Source organism: Carassius auratus, chromosome 12 (assembly GCF_003368295.1).
Source record: "Carassius auratus strain Wakin chromosome 12, ASM336829v1, whole genome shotgun sequence".
NCBI classification, from domain to species: domain Eukaryota; kingdom Metazoa; phylum Chordata; class Actinopteri; order Cypriniformes; family Cyprinidae; genus Carassius; species Carassius auratus.
In genome coordinates this window covers 17,394,221-17,411,048 of record NC_039254.1, presented here as the reverse complement: position 1 = coordinate 17,411,048, position 16,828 = coordinate 17,394,221, and the positions used below count along the sequence as shown (strand labels likewise).

The following is a 16,828-nucleotide window of genomic DNA, read 5'->3' as shown; positions in this document are numbered from 1 at the left end:
CTGGGGGCGGGGCAAACTGTTTGTCAACCAATTACAGATGGGCAGAGTTTGGGAAACCTGTTTGGCAACAGTTATGATTAGAGGTTGACCGATAATGGATTTTGACGATAGCTAGGTTGGACCACACTGGCCGATACCGATTAATTAACCAAAAAATTTTTTAATGAATACTGAACAAAAACTAAAATAGTGCTTTATTAAAAAAAAAACAATACTGAACCATACTACAAATTGACTCTTATTTTAAAGTGTTACAATTTCATTTCAACAGTCGTGCTTAAAGATGCACATCTTTAAATATATACTCGAAAGCCATTGCATTACAATTGTCCCAGCACTATGTATACTCTCATACATTAACTGCTTCTATTCTTGAACACTAAATGATTATCTAATCAAAATAAAAGAGCAGCGCTGAGTCTAGGAAAACTCACTTGTGTCACACACACCCCTGACACGTCGCGTTCAACTCGAGCAGTGCTCTAAAACAGTTTATTTATTCACCAAATAGACACAAATTTACTTCAGGGATGAACAATGAGGAATAGATAAGTTTGAAGTTAAGTTTAAAAAAAAAAAATGGAGCAATTGGAAATAGTGATTTATATTATAGCTCTATAAATGAAGCATACAGACTTTATATCAGAGTCACAGAAAGACAAACGTTTTGATTGAAAGACGCCACTAGAAGCTGCTCTTGCACTGTATAATGAAACATACTCTTTTCAGCTCCAGAAACAGACGCAACCCAGAAAACTATCGGCATGGATATTTGCCGATAACCAGCAATCAACTATCGGTGCCGATTAATCGGCAAAACCGATACATCGGTCGACCTCTAGCTATGATTTTTGCAGTTCCATTGGGTGATGCAGTTTCTTGAGTTTACGCTGTAGTTTTGTGTGTAAAAGCATTGACTTGTGCGTTTCAGAGAGCGGCTGCGGACGCACAGCATCGAGTCCTCAGGGAAGCTGAAGATTTCTCCAGAGCAACATTGTGACTTCACGGCCGAGGACCTCAAGGACCTGGGAGAGATCGGGAGAGGAGCGTACGGATCCGTGAACAAGATGGTGCACAAACCCAGCGGACAGATCATGGCTGTCAAGGTGATTCACATTATATGTGCTTTATAATCAGTTCTCAAAATATCTGAATTATCCAGCAGAAGTGGAGTCCGGGAACATTTGAAAACGAAATGGAATAATTGAGACACCTTTTGGATTCTTTTTTTTTTTTTTCATAAAATGATAAAATTGTAAAAAAATAAATAAATAAAAAAAAATTATAGATACTGGAATAGAGCACAACATTTAGTTCCTGTAAATAGAAACTCTTCATTTTCTACGTAGGGAAAATAAAGATAATTTATAGAAATAACTGATAAACCTTTAATGTTTTCCAATATCATGTTCATCGATTGGTATAACCTTTTAAACCCATCTGTTCGCATTGTCAGCTTCTGTTTTAAATAATTGTTCAATAGCAGATATCTATATATATATATATATATATATATATATATATATATATATATATATAATGTATAGATATAATGAAAGGCTGTTAGTTTGTATATAAAAACAACAATTTCAAATTAATAGGTTTATTACTATTTCAACATCTTTTTTTTTTTTTTTTTTTTGTCTTTTGCAATGCTTAATGGGATTGTAGTGTTTTTTTTTTCTTCTCCAGATTCTTAAATACTTTTCCTGTTTCAGATCAAAGTCTGTAATTTTGTGATGGTTTGGTTCCATAGACTAAACGCTTTAATTAAGACGTTTGCAAAAACCCTATGGGAAAAACAAATCAGAAAAATAGTAAGGATCCAGCGTCGCTGAAAAAGAGTCCAACAGATTCGATGGAACTAAAAGGGGAAATGATCTTGATTGTAGAGAGCCATGAGGTTGTCACGATATTATCAAACATGTGAATGCGCCACCTAGAGTCAGACACGCGTCACTGCAGTCTCAGGAGGGAGACTCATCAAACCTGGTTTAGACTGTTAGGTTGGGAACATAAACGAATAGAAATCTGCACAAATTGAATCTGGTTTTCATCAATAATTTGGTAATTGTAAAGCATGACGAGGAGTGTGTGTGTGTATCTGACCTCAGTCTTCTTGCCTCCCCTGCAGCGGATTCGCTCCACGGTGGATGAGAAGGAGCAGAAACAGCTTCTGATGGATTTAGATGTAGTGATGAGGAGCAGCGACTGCCCGTATATCGTCCAGTTCTACGGAGCCCTGTTCAGAGAGGTGACCCAAACACAGCCCTCTTCTGTCAGTGTTCGGACCACCGTCTTTGTGTTTGCTGTTTGCTAACAGGACTCTGTTTGTGTCTGTCTTCAGGGCGACTGCTGGATCTGTATGGAACTAATGTCTACCTCCCTCGACAAATTCTACAAATATGTATATTGTTCAGTAGATGATGTGATTCCAGAGGAAATATTAGGCAAAATAACATTAGCAGTAAGTCACTGATCTCAGATATTAACAAATACTTCTGTATTGTAGTAGTAATAATAAACATAAAACATTTTTTCTTATAATAAAATGTGTAAAACATAATACATGCATATTATTATTATATTATTATTATTATAAATATTGATATTATTATAACAATTAACACTTATTGCTAGTAATAATATTATGTAAGATGCCAACAATATTTTGGTTATAATAAAAATAATAACAATTAATTAATTATTATTATTATTATTATTATTTATAACTAAATAAAAAATAAAAAAATTGTTTTAATATTAACAACAACAATAATGTTTATGATTATAATATTTGTTATTATAAAAAAGTGAATATGTATAAAATGCTATTTTTATTATACAATTATATTTTGTATAATACAATTTATTAAATATTTTATATATATATATATATATATATATATATATATATATATATATATATATATTACAACTGTTTTTATTTTAGAAATATACATTGTAGGCTTTTATACTTATGTTTGATACTCTTTACCTTTTATTCTTTAATATTTTGAATTGTTTTAACTTTATTTTTAGTATTTCATTTAAATGTTAATTTTTTTTGTATGCATTTGTCATTTTTAATTTAAATTTTAAATTTTTTTAATGTGTATAGTATTCATACAGTTTTAGCTTTTAGTTTTGGATCTGAAAGTAGTTGTTTTAACACTACAATTGATTGCTTCTGATATCCACATTAACAAGTCACTTTGGATAAAAGCATCTGATAAATAACACACACACACACACACACACATATATATAGTACATATATTTATAATAAGAATAGTAATTATTTGTTATAATTAATGAAAATACATGATGATAGTAACTATAATGCTTTTATTATAACAGTATAACAGGCTTTTAATGATTTTAACAACTTTTTTTTTTTGTAGACTGTGAAAGCACTGAATCACTTGAAAGAAAACTTGAAAATAATCCACAGAGGTGAGTGGCCAAGCATCAACACATTTACAGCTGCGTCAAGCAATTACCCCATTAAATCAATTATAGCTCTTCGAATATAGTTTTTGCAGTGCGATTTCTGAGCCTCGGTGTCATTATCTGAAGTGAATGCTTGAATTGTTCTTTAAAACCGTGTTTTTCAGACATCAAGCCCTCCAACATTCTCCTGGATAGAAACGGCAACATTAAGCTGTGTGATTTTGGCATCAGCGGACAGCTGGTCGACTCCATCGCCAAGACCAGAGATGCTGGCTGTAGACCGTACATGGCTGTGAGCATCATATTCTGCTCCTCTAATGAACATGTTGTGTGTTTCCAGCACATGATGATGTTTCTGTGCTCTTGTAGCCTGAACGGATCGACCCCAGCGCCTCCAGACAGGGCTATGACGTCCGCTCAGATGTGTGGAGTTTGGGAATCACGCTGGTTCGTCTCTAGTCATTCCCTCACATGCATACATACATATAACGTTAGAATTAGGAATCTTATGCCATTAAAATTAATAATTATGGATTGGACTGAGAAGTTACCCCACAATAACTGTGTCCAGTGTGATAAGCATTACATAGACATTACAAACAAGCGGCTTTAGACAGAAATATTTAGATTCAACATAATGATAATAAATGGGTATAAATGCTTTTTATGATTTTATAAAATAAAATGATACTTTCAAACTCAAACTACACTGAAGTGCCAGTAGGTGGCAGCGAGTCCCTCACTCAACCAATTCATTCAGAAATGAAGCGAGGGTCTCAAACTTTGGATTTAATCAGTAGCAGATCACTACTGGGTGTCGCTCTGAGACGCAAAACAGTTCTGCCATAGCTCGGATCGGAACTATTTTTGTTTGCATAAATGAACAATACTGACAATATTGTGTTTAAAACACAAATCTAACGTCTTATTTGTCTAAATCAATATCAGATTAGCACTGGTGCAGGTATTGGGGAGAAACAGGACTCTGGTGTGCTGGTGTGATGATGCTAAACTAAAACTAAAACATGGCCAAAATTATTGGCACCCCTGAAATTTTTCCAGAAAGTTATTTATTTCTCACAAAAAAAAGTATTGCAGTTACACATGTTTTGCTATGCACACGTTTATTCCCTTTGTGTGTTTTGGAACAAAAAAAATAAAATAATGCAAATTTGACATAATTTCACACAAAATCCAAAAATGGGCCGGACATATTTTGCATTTTAGGCTGATATAATTGTATTCTAATAGACGGCATCACACAGTCAGTCGTCCTGCATCAGTGTAAGATGATGGACCGGTCTGGATGGATATGATGGATGCATTTGAACCCTTTTTTAGTAGTTAGTAGTTGCACCTGATTAACCTGTTAACTCAACAGCTCTGGTATTAAATCGCAGGTTCCTCTGCTTTAACGGTGTGCATGTGTTTGTGTTGCAGTACGAACTGGCGACGGGACGCTTCCCGTACCCCAAATGGAACAGCGTGTTTGATCAGCTGACACAGGTGGTGAAGGGAGACCCGCCGCAGCTCAGCAACTCCGAGGAGAGACAGTTCTCTCCCAAATTCATCCAGTTTGTCAATCTGTGGTGGGTGGCCGAGCTGTTTTCCCGTGCTTTGAAGGATATGAGTGTATGAAGCGTGTTTCTTTGCTGAGCGGTCATGTGACGCGTCTCTGTTTGATCATGTGTGTTCCAGCCTTACAAAGGAAGAGTCAAAACGGCCAAAGTACAGAGAACTGCTGGTACGTTTCTTTGAACTGCATGCAACTTTATTGATTTTACTTTAAAAGATCCACGTTTGACTTGCATATCTACGTATTTATGGTTTTATTAGTCATAATTTTAGGGCTGCGATATTAGATGAGTACTATATTGATTATTGGTTGATTTTAGATGTTTAATTTTTTTTTTTATAAAACATTATAGATAGAGTTGCATTTATTATTAAAGAAACACAACTGCTACTAATAATATTATTAAAATAATATTTTAAAAACTTAACTATAAATTATTATGCATTTTATATATTAAAATATTTAAACATATTAACATTATTAGTATGTGTATTATTATTATTATTATTATTATTATTATTATTATGTGTGTTTCTTTGTACTTTGTACTTGTAGATTTTAATTGAAAATAGTTTTTAGTTAAGTTTAATTTTTTGATATGCAATATTGCACCACTAACGTATTGGTTATTGGTGGGTAATAAAGTTGATTTAAATTGATTTATTGATAGATATCAGTTATATCGCACAATTAATTATACATGCTAATGCACAAAATCCCTATTTTTAATCATCTTAAAAAATGCATAACGCTTAAAAAAGCAAATGTTAAACTCAAACGTTTTATTTCACGGATCTGAATTACAGCAGAATTAAAAACGTTTACTATTACACCATTATTTACACAACACTACATATACCAATAATAATATTTTTATTGCATGAAAAAGCAATGCATCTTGTTATTATTATCATTGTCGTTATTTGACGCTGTTATTATTACAAATAATTATAATAATTTTACGAAATAATAGATATTATTATAAATTAGAATTTCCAAGAGTTACACTGATTATTAATTTGAGGCTGCTTTGATACGATCAGGCACTGGAGAAATCAAGGTGGCATTTTAATATCAGCCATTTATTGTTTATTCCCTATAGCAGGTAAATAATGCTGCTAGACCTGAGATCTGAGCGTGTGTTTGTGTTGCAGAAGCATCCGTTCATCCTGATGTACGAGGAGCGGATCGTGGACGTGGCCAGTTACGTGTGCAGGATTCTGGATGAAATGCCGGCGTCTCCCGGCTCGCCCATGTATGTGGACTGATGGTGAGCGGCCTGTTGGGAACACAAGACGGTCCGGCCACCATCTGGTGTACATACAGCGCCTCACACGAAACACACGGCCCTTCACCAACTCTCATTTCACTGCATTTACCGCAGCACATCCTGCCCTCAACGTTTGAGTGAAACTCTATTTCAAAGTGCCATGTTAAAACGCTTCTGTACGCAGTCGGAGAACAAACGTTGGGTGTCGGATTTGTTCTCGTTTGTGAAATGCAAGTCCTGGTTAAGGGTCTGAGTAGTTCTGCTAGACATCGTAATTGTACTTTTTCACCTCAGTGTGAACACAAAGAGAAATACTTCCCCAAAAACATCTTGTGCAATATGAATCGGCTCTCATTTAAAAGCCATTTACATCATGGTGTGTAAACAAGCTTCAGATTTAGAAAATCAACCTTCTGCGTTCATTGCGTCATGCTACATTTGTATGTGTGTGTATGTGTGTGTGTGTGTGTGGGGAATCATTTGGAAATATAAATAAGCAAAACTTGAGTTTGCTCATTTATGACATGTGATAAATGCGCACCAAAATGAATCCTAAGAGGAGGAAAAAGCATCCGTGCTGGTGTTTTTCTTCACACGTGTCACTCTCTCTTTATTTAATGAAACAAAGGTGTTGTTCTGCATCAGTGACGTGTGTTAAAGTAGCTTTACTCGCTCAATATGCAATATGATGTCACGATGATCCAAATGGTTTCACTTATCAACGAGAATGATGAATGCCGGCGCTGCTCGTCACTGTTAATCTGTATTTATACTGACTCCACGTTGTCAAATCAGAAGATTTCCCACAAGCTCACTTTTAGCAGGGCATGAGTTTGGTTGGTTCGTGTGGGATACGGCTGATAATTCATTCATAGGTCACTTATTTTAAAAGATGTACGGCGTTCATCAAACACTAGCGTTTCACGTTTTGATGATTGAAACTGATGTCTTTCTTAAATGCAGTTTAAAAAATAATAGTGGCACATCACAAATGTGGGATGAAATCATTTTAAGGGTGATGTGTATTATATTGTATCAAGAGAGGAAACTATGTACAGAAGAAAAATCACTGTGAAAATGTACAGTGAGAAGAGCAATCTGTAAAAATTGTAAAAGGAAATGTGCAGGGATACAGCGTACTATATGTTCAGGTTTGGGTATATATTAATCTCTGCTGACAGCTTTTTGTCTGATACACATCACATCAGCCGGGCGGATGAATATGCTTGTAGGTCAGCGGTTTATCATCATTCTGCTCTGTTAGATCTGAACACACGATAGACTCGATGCTCGAATAAATCCAATACTCAGCCAATCACCGTCTCGCATTTATTCAACAGTCATGCATTTGAAGTACCTACACTGAAAACAAAATTGGTTTTAGAAACTGTTTTCACTCTGAAATACATAGTAAAATTCACAATCACTAAGAAACGTTGAATTAAATGTAAAAAAAAGATGAAAGATTGATATTGCATTTTCTTGTCAAACTTGATCATCTTTGAAAAACCATTTACTACAGTGCACGCAGTCTGAAACTTTCAATAATCATCATTAAATAGCTCAAAAGGAGTTTTATTTTTTATTTGTATTAGTCATCAAGACTGATGGAGTCGGTTTGTTCGTTTTATGTTTGTTTATTGAACTCTGGTACAGTAATACAGCGGTGGAGACACATACTGGGACAGTTTATATCATAACGTTGTTCAGTGGCCAAGCAATATAAAAGCTTTCTGTCAGACGTATATATTTCCCCCAGGAGAATCAAAAGAAGAAGAAATAAGACAAAACCTCCGTTTTCCACAGAGGTGAAGAGTAATGGTGAACATTTGTGCAGCACAGACACTTTCTGTCATTAGGATCAAAGGAACCACAGCTTACAATCGAAAAGAAACCAATTATATAAAGGAGAAAGAAAATACATATATATATATACAAGATTGCAAAGTCACTTTACTGGGCTGCTCCATTCATTGGCCGATATCAAACATAGAAAAATAAAATCTACAGGATTATAAAACTTTACAGACAATTCATCTTAATTATAGACCTAATTTCTGGTCGTATTATGAAACTACTTCAAGTGTAAAAAATGGAGTCTCTAATGCTCTACTGTGTTTAAAACTGAGTCTTGAATATAAAACGGAGCTTGCTCTCGGTCTGTAATGCCCTTAACGCTTATTCACTGAACTAAAACCCAGGGTTGATTATTTTTACAAAACTGTTTATATAAAATTGGATTTTCTGAATTATGCTTTGAGTTTATTTGTATTATAAGGCCTCGCAGCTCTAGAAAAGGCACGATAAAGAGATTCTTAAGATCTGTACAAAAGCATTCAGTGGAACAAAACATGATTAAAAAAAATCAGTAAATAGCAAAAACAGACATATTTTTCTGAAATGAAAAAAAAAAATCTATTCACAGTTTTAAGCTTTTGGTGAGCTAATTATATATATATATATATATATATATATATATATATATATATATATATATAATTGTTTTGCTAAATCAGTGACTAGTATTACAATCTAAAACTAAGGATTTTATTTAAAAAAGTAAAAAAAAAATAAAAAAAAAGTTAGGTCCCAAATCTGCCACAGTACAGTTTCACAGTTGAACTTATATAATCTATATATTAGAATTAATTCTTCACAAGTGCTGGTAATAATGGCCATCACAGTTAGTGATGTATTGCTTTTGATTCAGAATGTTTTTATTGTCATTTAAGATTCATACAATGTGATTTATTGAAAGGACTCGGTGAGGTTTCAATGAGAAACAGGGATGGTACGTCAACAAATAAATCAGAAAGTATTAAAAACCTACTGTTTGTGTGTCAGAAAATGTCACCACTGTAGTGAACATGATTTTCACACTTGTGTCCTCATTGTTTTAATCATGCTTTTAACTTTTGTTTTAATGAAAGGAATGTCTCATAAATATTTATAAATATGCCAATGAAAAGAAAAGGTTGAAATAAATACATCAGAAGAGTAAGATCCAAAAATAATAAAACATCTAATAATAATAATAATAAAAGAGCTAATGATTTTTTTTTTTTTTCAAAATAACAGATGTGGCAGTAATATTAATAATCTAAAATGCAAAGCAGACTTTGGGGAAAGAAATTAGTAATATATGAAAAAAAAGTATATACTTCATCTGCTTTGATCTTTTGACCAGAGATGTTGGCTTGATTGTGCTAAAATACAGAGATTTAGTGATTTTCTCTTTCACATGAAGTGTGAGCATTAACATTATGGAAGTTTGTTTCTGCAGTGACATACAAATTTAAATAAAAAGTTAATTGCAACATCTGATCTCACAGTTTGGACCCCCCCCCAAGAATTGCAAGATATAAACTCAGAATTGGGAGATAGAAAGTCGGAATTGCGGGATAAAAACGTAGAATTATGCAATAGAAAGTCGGAATTGCAAGAAAAACTGAATAACGAGAAAGTCAGAATTGAGAGATATCAACTGGAAAATATGAGATATAAAGTTGGAATTATGAGATAGAAAGTCGTAATTACAAAACAGACATTTGGAATTCGGAGTTATAAACTCAGAATTATGAGATAGTCAGAATTGCAAGATGAAAAGACGGAATTGTAAAATATAAACTCAATTACAAGACAAAAATTTAAATGGAGATAAAATGTCACAGTTACCTATTTTTACTACAGTATTTTACGAACTATAAGTCACACTTTTTTATCATAGTTTGGCTGGTCCTGCGACTTATAGTCAGGTGCGACTTATTTATCAAAATTAATTTGACATGAACCAAGAGAAAACATTACCGTCTACAGCCACCAGAGGGCGCTCTATGCTGCTCAGTTCTCCCTGTAGTCTACACTGTAAACACAGAGCGCCCTCTCGAGGCTGGAGACGGTAATGTTTTCTCTTGGTTCTTGGTTTTAAATAAATGCGACTTATAGTCCAGTGCGACTTATATATGTTTTTTTCCTTGTCATGACGTATTTTTGGACTGATGCGACTTATACTCAGGTGCGACTTATAGTCCGAAAAATACGGTACTTGTTCTGTGGCGGAAACAAAAACTAAATTGCGAGATGTAAATTCACAATTCTAAGAAAAAAAAAAGTAATCTTGTAATTCAGACTTTTTTCTAAAAAATGTAGGGAAACGTCAGCATTGTAAAATAAAAAGATGCAATTATCGTTATTTTATCCAATGACAGAAACAGGCTTCCGTATCACGTGTAAAAACCAAAGGTTTGCGCTCTCAAAATAAATTAATTACATGATGATGACAGGAAGGAATTAAATGCTCATAAAAAGTGACATCCTACTGTAAGCTGAAGGTGCAAGTGTGAATTCATATTTACAACAGCACAAGAGAGTACACGTGATATACTAGTGTGATGCATTACTGTGTGTTTTTCCCACACCACAAATGTGCAGACAAAAAAAAAAAAAAGTATTAAGTTGCTTTCATATATTTACAGACGGATGGTACGGACGTCTCAGTTCGATTTCCATTTGGAGCGTCTTTCTGTTTCCAGTAATCAAAACACCTTTGCCAGAATCCAAAGTCAAAACAATTCAAGTTTTGATGGAACGTGATAAAACAGTTTTAAACGCTGGCTCTGGAGATCTGGGTGTGGACGTGATGTTCCTCCTCACCAGTGCTCCAGGTGCAGGTCCATGGCCGAGTTCAGGCCGATGTCGGTCACGTCCAGGAACTCTGTGTTGAAGATGCTCGGCCCGGACGGAGGCAGGCCGTTGTGGAAGGTGTTGGCGGAGCTGGGCAGAGTCAGATCCAGCCACTCCATTGTCTCCCAAGGCGACTCTGCGAAGGTCATTCCGAGGCCGTGGCCCTCAGCGGCAACCGCGGTGATCTTTCCGGCCGTGGGCGATACAGGGGTACCCATCATGTCACGGCTGTTGAATCCATCGCCCGCCTCCTCCAAGCGTCCGTCCACGGCGGGCATCTTCAGGAGCGCCGCGTCTCCTTGCGTCCGGCTCATGGGGCTCAGCAGCGTCTCCAGATGAGCGTCTCCGTGAGCCACCGCGTGATCGTAAGCAAGCATGGAGGGCGACATGTGACTGTAGTGTCGGGGGAACTTGGGCGAAGCTGTAAGGTGAGGCACAACTTTGGTTACAGGAGACCTCTCTTCTTTGGCGTTAGCTGGCATTTCTTTAAAACAAGACAATGACAGCACAAAGAGTGACTTTAATAGTCAATAACAGCTGGGTGTTACTGTGTGAAGTGAGAGAGGCCTTGTGAACCTTTCGTTTAGGTCTAAAGGGATAGTTCACCCAAAAATGAAAATTCTGTCATCGTTTATACACCATAAAGTTGTTCCAAATCTGCAGAATAAAAAGGTATTTTAAAGAATGTTGGATGCCAAACAGTTTCTGGTGACCATTGACTTCCATATTATCAAATAATAATAATAATAATAATATGGCTTCCATCAACTGTTTGGATACCAACATTCTTCCCAATATCTTCTGTTGTGTTCAGCAGGAGAAAGAAACTCCTACAGGTTTGGAACAACATGAAGGCGAGTAAATAACTAAACTCAAAAGCTGATGAGGAGAGACTCACCTCCGCTCTCGATGAGGACGTCTAGAAGCTCATCCATCTGCTGGCTGCGCGACATCTGCTGCAAGAACATCACAGGATCATTTAATCGTGTTCAACACATTTGTGACACATTCCATGCCTTTGCTTTAACCCTCACCCTCATGATGCACTGGGGTCCGTTTTGGCCAGAAAGAGAGACAAAAAAAAAATAGGCTTTTTTTGTAAGGGGACCAAACATTTTCAACGGCTTTAAGACCCTCAAAATACACAATACAACACAGTAGTTGTTTAAGTGTTTTTTTTTTTATCCCCTTAAAATTTTCACTCTTTGTTATACTGCAGCAATTTGCTAAAATCATTTAAGTTCCTTTTTTTCCTTATTAATGTACACACAGCACCCCATACTGACAGAAAAACAGAATTGTTGACATTTCTGCACATTTATTAAAAAAGAAAAATGGAAATATCACATGGTCGTAAGTATTCAGACCCTTTTGCTCAAGTATTTAGTAGAAGCACTCTTTGGATCTAATACAGCTATGAATCTTCGTGAAAGATGCAACACGTTTTTAACACCTGGATTTGGGGATCTTCTGCCATTCCTCCTTGCAGATCCTCTCCAGTTCTGTCAGGTTGGATGGTAAACGTTGGTGGACAGCCATTTTCAGGTCTCTCCAGAGATGCTCAATTGGGTTTAAGTCAGGGCTCTGGCTGGGCCGTTCAAGAACAGTCACGGAGTTGTTGTGAAGCCACTCCTTCATTATTTTAGCTGTGTGCTAAGGGTCGTTGTCTTGTTAAAAGGTGAACCTTCAGCCCAGTCTGAGGTCCTGAGCACTCTGGAGAAGGTTTTCGTCCAGGATATCCCTAAACTTGGCCGCATTTGTGGGCGGCAGTGGCTCAGTGGTTCATGTAGGTTGTCTACAAACCGGAAGGTTGGTGGTTCAATCCCCGGCTCCAAGTGTTGAGGTCTCCTTGAGCAAGACACCTAACCCCAGCTGCTCCTGACGAGCTGGATGGCACCTTGACTGGCTGACACCGCAGTCGGTGAGTGAATGGAAGAATGTGAGGGAACTTGTAAAGCGCTTTGGATGGCCATGTGGTCTGTTGAAAGCGCTATATAAATGCAGTCCATTTACCATTCATCTTTCCCTCGATTGCAACCATTTGACCGATTGTCGTCCTGTTCCCGCAGCTGAAAAAACCCCCACAACATGCTGCTGCCACACCAGTCCTTCATGTGTTTTTTTTTTAGCAAACTCCATGGGGGTTTCAGGAGAGGCTTCCGTCGGGCCGCTCTGCCATAAAGCCCCGGTGGAGGGCTGCAGTGACGGTTGACTTTCTACAACTTTCTCCCATTTCCTGACTGCATCTCTGGAGCTCAGCCAGATCTTTGGGTTCTTCTTTACCTCTCTCACCAAGGCTCTTCTCCCCGATGGCTCAGTTTTGCCGGATGACCATCTCTAGGAAGGGTTCTTGTCGTCCCAAATGTCTTCCATTTAAGGATTATGGAGGCCACTGTGCTCTTAGGAACCTTAAGTGCAGCAGAAATGTTTCTGTATCCTTGGCCAGATCGGTGCCTTGCCTCAATTCAGTCTCTGAGCTCTTCAAGCAGTTCCTTTGACCTCATGAGTCTCATTTGCTCTGACATGCACTTTTGAGCTGGAAGGTCTTAGACAGGTGTGTGGCTTTCCTAATCAAGTCCAATCAGTATAATCAAACGCGGCTGGACTCAAATGAAGGTGTAGAAACATCTCAAGGATGATCAGAAGAAATGGAAAGCACCTGAGTTAAATATATGAGTGTCACAGCACTTAGGACCATGTGATATTTCAGTTTTTCTTTTTTAATAAATCTGCAAAAATGTCAAACATTCTGTGTTTTTTTGTCAATATTGGGTGCTTTGTGTACATTAATGAGGAAAAAAAGGAACGAAAATGGGTAAATGCAGTAGTTACATGGCAATAATATTCAAATCGTTGATTTATTTATTTATATCAAAAATTAAAAAAGACATTTCTGATCAGATTTACTATGGTTTTAGTTTAGTTTTATAAAATAATGCTTTGGGAACAAACAGACATGGAATGTGTAAACAGTACACAGATTTTGAATGCATTACGAGGGTTAAGAGTGTTAAATGTATGAACAGATTTTGTAGCAGACAGATTCAGAGGTGCGAACTGGAACTGGTTACGCTTAGACTTGTTGGCAAATGCTTGTTTTGCAGGCGGTTTCAAGGACAACAATCACTAGAAAGTACAGCAGGGTTTCCCAAACTGACATTGTGGGTTTATAAAACCAATAACAATTAGTTTTAATAATAATAATATGAATAGCATCATATAATATCTATATATAATTATAGTAACAGTTTAAACAACAACAATACTACTACTACCAAATAATAATAATAATAATAAATATGATTATTATTAAATTAGTTTATAGTTAGAGTTCCTAAAGCACCAGTGTGAAAATAATTTTGACTGAATTATTGTTACAACTAGGAAAAAGTCCAACTTTATCAATTTTATAAATGTTATAATTACTTACAATTATCATAACTAATAATAATAATTTATTTTATTATAACAATATTTGCAATATATTGATATAATAATATTTTTTAGTATATAACACTTTATATTTATTATTATTATTATTATTATTATTATTATTCAATAAACTGGGTTCCTAAAACACCAAGGTGAATGTAAAGTTAAACTAAAAAGAGATTGGAGTTCTCTTCAAAATCCAAATGTAGAGTCAAAATAAAACAAAAATGTAATAGTATTTAATATTTTAATAATAATTACCTATAATACTTAAAGGGCTACTCCACTCCAAAATGAAAATGTTGTCATTAAACACTTACTCCCATGTCATTCCAAACCTGTAAAAGCTTTGTTCGTCTTCGGAATAAAATGTAAGATATTTCCGATGAAAGCCGGGAGACATCATCAGAATAGTCCATCTGCCATCAGTAGTTCAACTGTAGCATTACGAAGCAACCAGAATACTTTTTTGTATGCAAAGAAAAGTGTTTAATGACAACATTTTTATTTTGGGGTGGGGTATCCCTTTAATAATACCAATATGACTTGAGGTTTGCGTTTGGGAATCCCTGCAGTACACTGCTGCAGCGCTGTGCGTCTCCACGCAGTCAGTGAAGCTGTAGAGACGCAGGCAGAAGCTCTGAGAGCGTGAGCAGCGTGAGAGCGCATCCTGAGCTGCTTTACCTGTTTCACTGCATCCTCATAACACGGCGGCCCTTTACTGCCGGAGGCAGGGGGATCTGAGCTACAGAAGGCAGTGCTGGATGTAGGAGACTTGGGCTCAACGTGCCGCGGAGAGAGAGACAGAGCCTCCTACAGGAGACAGGGCCAAACGTTACACCTCTGAGGAGCCAGAGGAGCCCAGCTCTCTGATCACTGTGTGTGTGTGTGTGTGTGTGTGAGACGCTTCCTCAGCAGGACGCTCTGACCTCTGACCTCTGACCCAGTGACAATAAACACATCACCCACGTGTGTGGGCATGTGCTGACATCACATGATCATTGAGCAGCACGTGATTAAACAAACATACACCACCAGCCAAACATTGGGACGTTACATTATGAAGAGTTTTTAATGTTTTTGAAAGAAGGCTGCATTAATTTGATAAAATAAAAATACAGTAAAAACTGTGAAATATTATTGTGGTTTAAAATAGCTTTTCTATGTGAATATATCTTAAAGTGTAATTTATTCCTGTGATCAGAGCTGTATTTTCAGCATCATTCCTCCAGTCTTCAGTGATCTTCAGAAATCAGAATAATATGATGATTTACTGCTCAAGAAACAGTTCTGATTATTATCAATGTTGAAAACAGTTGTCCTGCTTCATGTTTTTGTGGAAACTGATACATTTTATTTTTCAGGATTCATTGATGAATAGAAAGTTCAAAAGAACTGCATTTATTTGCAGAAATAGAACTCTTGAACGTCTTTGTCACTTTTGATCATGAATAAAAGTATGTCTTTTATTTATTTTTTTAAATGACCCCACACTTTTGAATGGTAATGAATGAAAATTCAGCTTCGATCACAGAAATAAATGACATTTTACACGTAGAATTCATCTATTTGATATTGTAAAAAATATTTTACAATATTACAGTATTTACAGTATTTTTGATCAAATAAATGTGCAGAAGAGTCTTTTATCAAAAACATAAAGAAATCGGAATCTTTTGACCGTTTGCGCTCATTGACTGAGACGCATGGTTGATGCAGTGAATCCCAGAGTAACTGAGATACTGTCACAGGAGCCGATCAGAATGTGTGAGGAGTTTTTGTGAGTGATGAATTAGAGATACATGAGTGTGATTGTTGACGTACTTTCTGCTGCACGCTGCTGCTCTTGGCTTTGGTGGATGCTCTGGCGTCTGCTGGATTCTGATGGTAAAGCGGCTGCAGGTTTCTCTGATCTGACGGATACGAGCAGCTCGCCGTCTGTCCTGCGCTCTTCTGCTGTAACTGACAGGGTTCAGCCGTTAGTCACTCAATCAGAAACAAGCATGAAGAAAAGTGACTCTTTCACAAACTCCAGCTTTCAAGTACTCCATGTTAAATATGGTTGTTAAAAACTTTTTTTTTTTTGTGGCAAAATATAACTATAATATTGTTCAGCTCTTTATATAAAGTTGTACAGTGAAGAATATTGAACTTTATACACAAACATATTGTGCCTGATTTCTTGTATTGTTGCAAAATGTGACTATATTATCGTTTTCTGATAAATGTGACTATGAGGAATAATATTAAGATATTATATCTTTTAACATTCATGTAAATCTTTAAAACAATGTACGTTGTGAAAAGTGCTATACAATTTATTTATTTTTTGGTTAAATCTAATGACATAAAATGTCTTGTTGAACAATTATTGCATAAAAAATGACATTTTCCTTAAATCTTCAACTTGTGTT

The 16,828-nt window shown here is 36.1% G+C and overlaps 2 protein-coding genes across 10 annotated transcripts in view; one reads left to right on the top strand and one right to left on the bottom strand.

The window, feature by feature from the left end:
- Positions 1–7,689, top strand: part of map2k4b (mitogen-activated protein kinase kinase 4b) — a 10,433-nt gene extending 2,744 nt beyond the window's left edge. For both annotated transcript variants that reach the window (XM_026277353.1, XM_026277352.1), the window contains 9 exons: positions 932–1,106; positions 2,135–2,254; positions 2,348–2,467; positions 3,405–3,456; positions 3,618–3,745; positions 3,823–3,900; positions 4,894–5,042; positions 5,152–5,197; positions 6,184–7,689. In XM_026277353.1, the coding sequence (XP_026133138.1) occupies positions 932–1,106; positions 2,135–2,254; positions 2,348–2,467; positions 3,405–3,456; positions 3,618–3,745; positions 3,823–3,900; positions 4,894–5,042; positions 5,152–5,197; positions 6,184–6,297 (982 nt within the window). In that variant the 3' untranslated portion in view covers positions 6,298–7,689. The remainder of the gene's footprint in view (positions 1–931; positions 1,107–2,134; positions 2,255–2,347; positions 2,468–3,404; positions 3,457–3,617; positions 3,746–3,822; positions 3,901–4,893; positions 5,043–5,151; positions 5,198–6,183) is intronic.
- A 2,683-nt stretch (positions 7,690–10,372) lies between these two features.
- myocd (myocardin) overlaps positions 10,373–16,828 on the bottom strand; it is a 114,025-nt gene continuing 107,569 nt past the window's right edge. For 2 of the 8 annotated variants that reach the window (XM_026277344.1, XM_026277345.1), the window contains exons 13-16: positions 16,239–16,376; positions 15,099–15,227; positions 11,881–11,938; positions 10,373–11,466 (exon numbers count right to left, since the gene is read on the bottom strand). In XM_026277344.1, coding sequence (XP_026133129.1) covers positions 10,949–11,466; positions 11,881–11,938; positions 15,099–15,227; positions 16,239–16,376 — 843 coding nt within the window. In that variant the 3' untranslated portion in view covers positions 10,373–10,948. The remainder of the gene's footprint in view (positions 11,467–11,880; positions 11,939–15,098; positions 15,228–16,238; positions 16,377–16,828) is intronic. The other 6 variants (XM_026277346.1, XM_026277347.1, XM_026277348.1 and 3 more) reach the window with 6 other exon arrangements.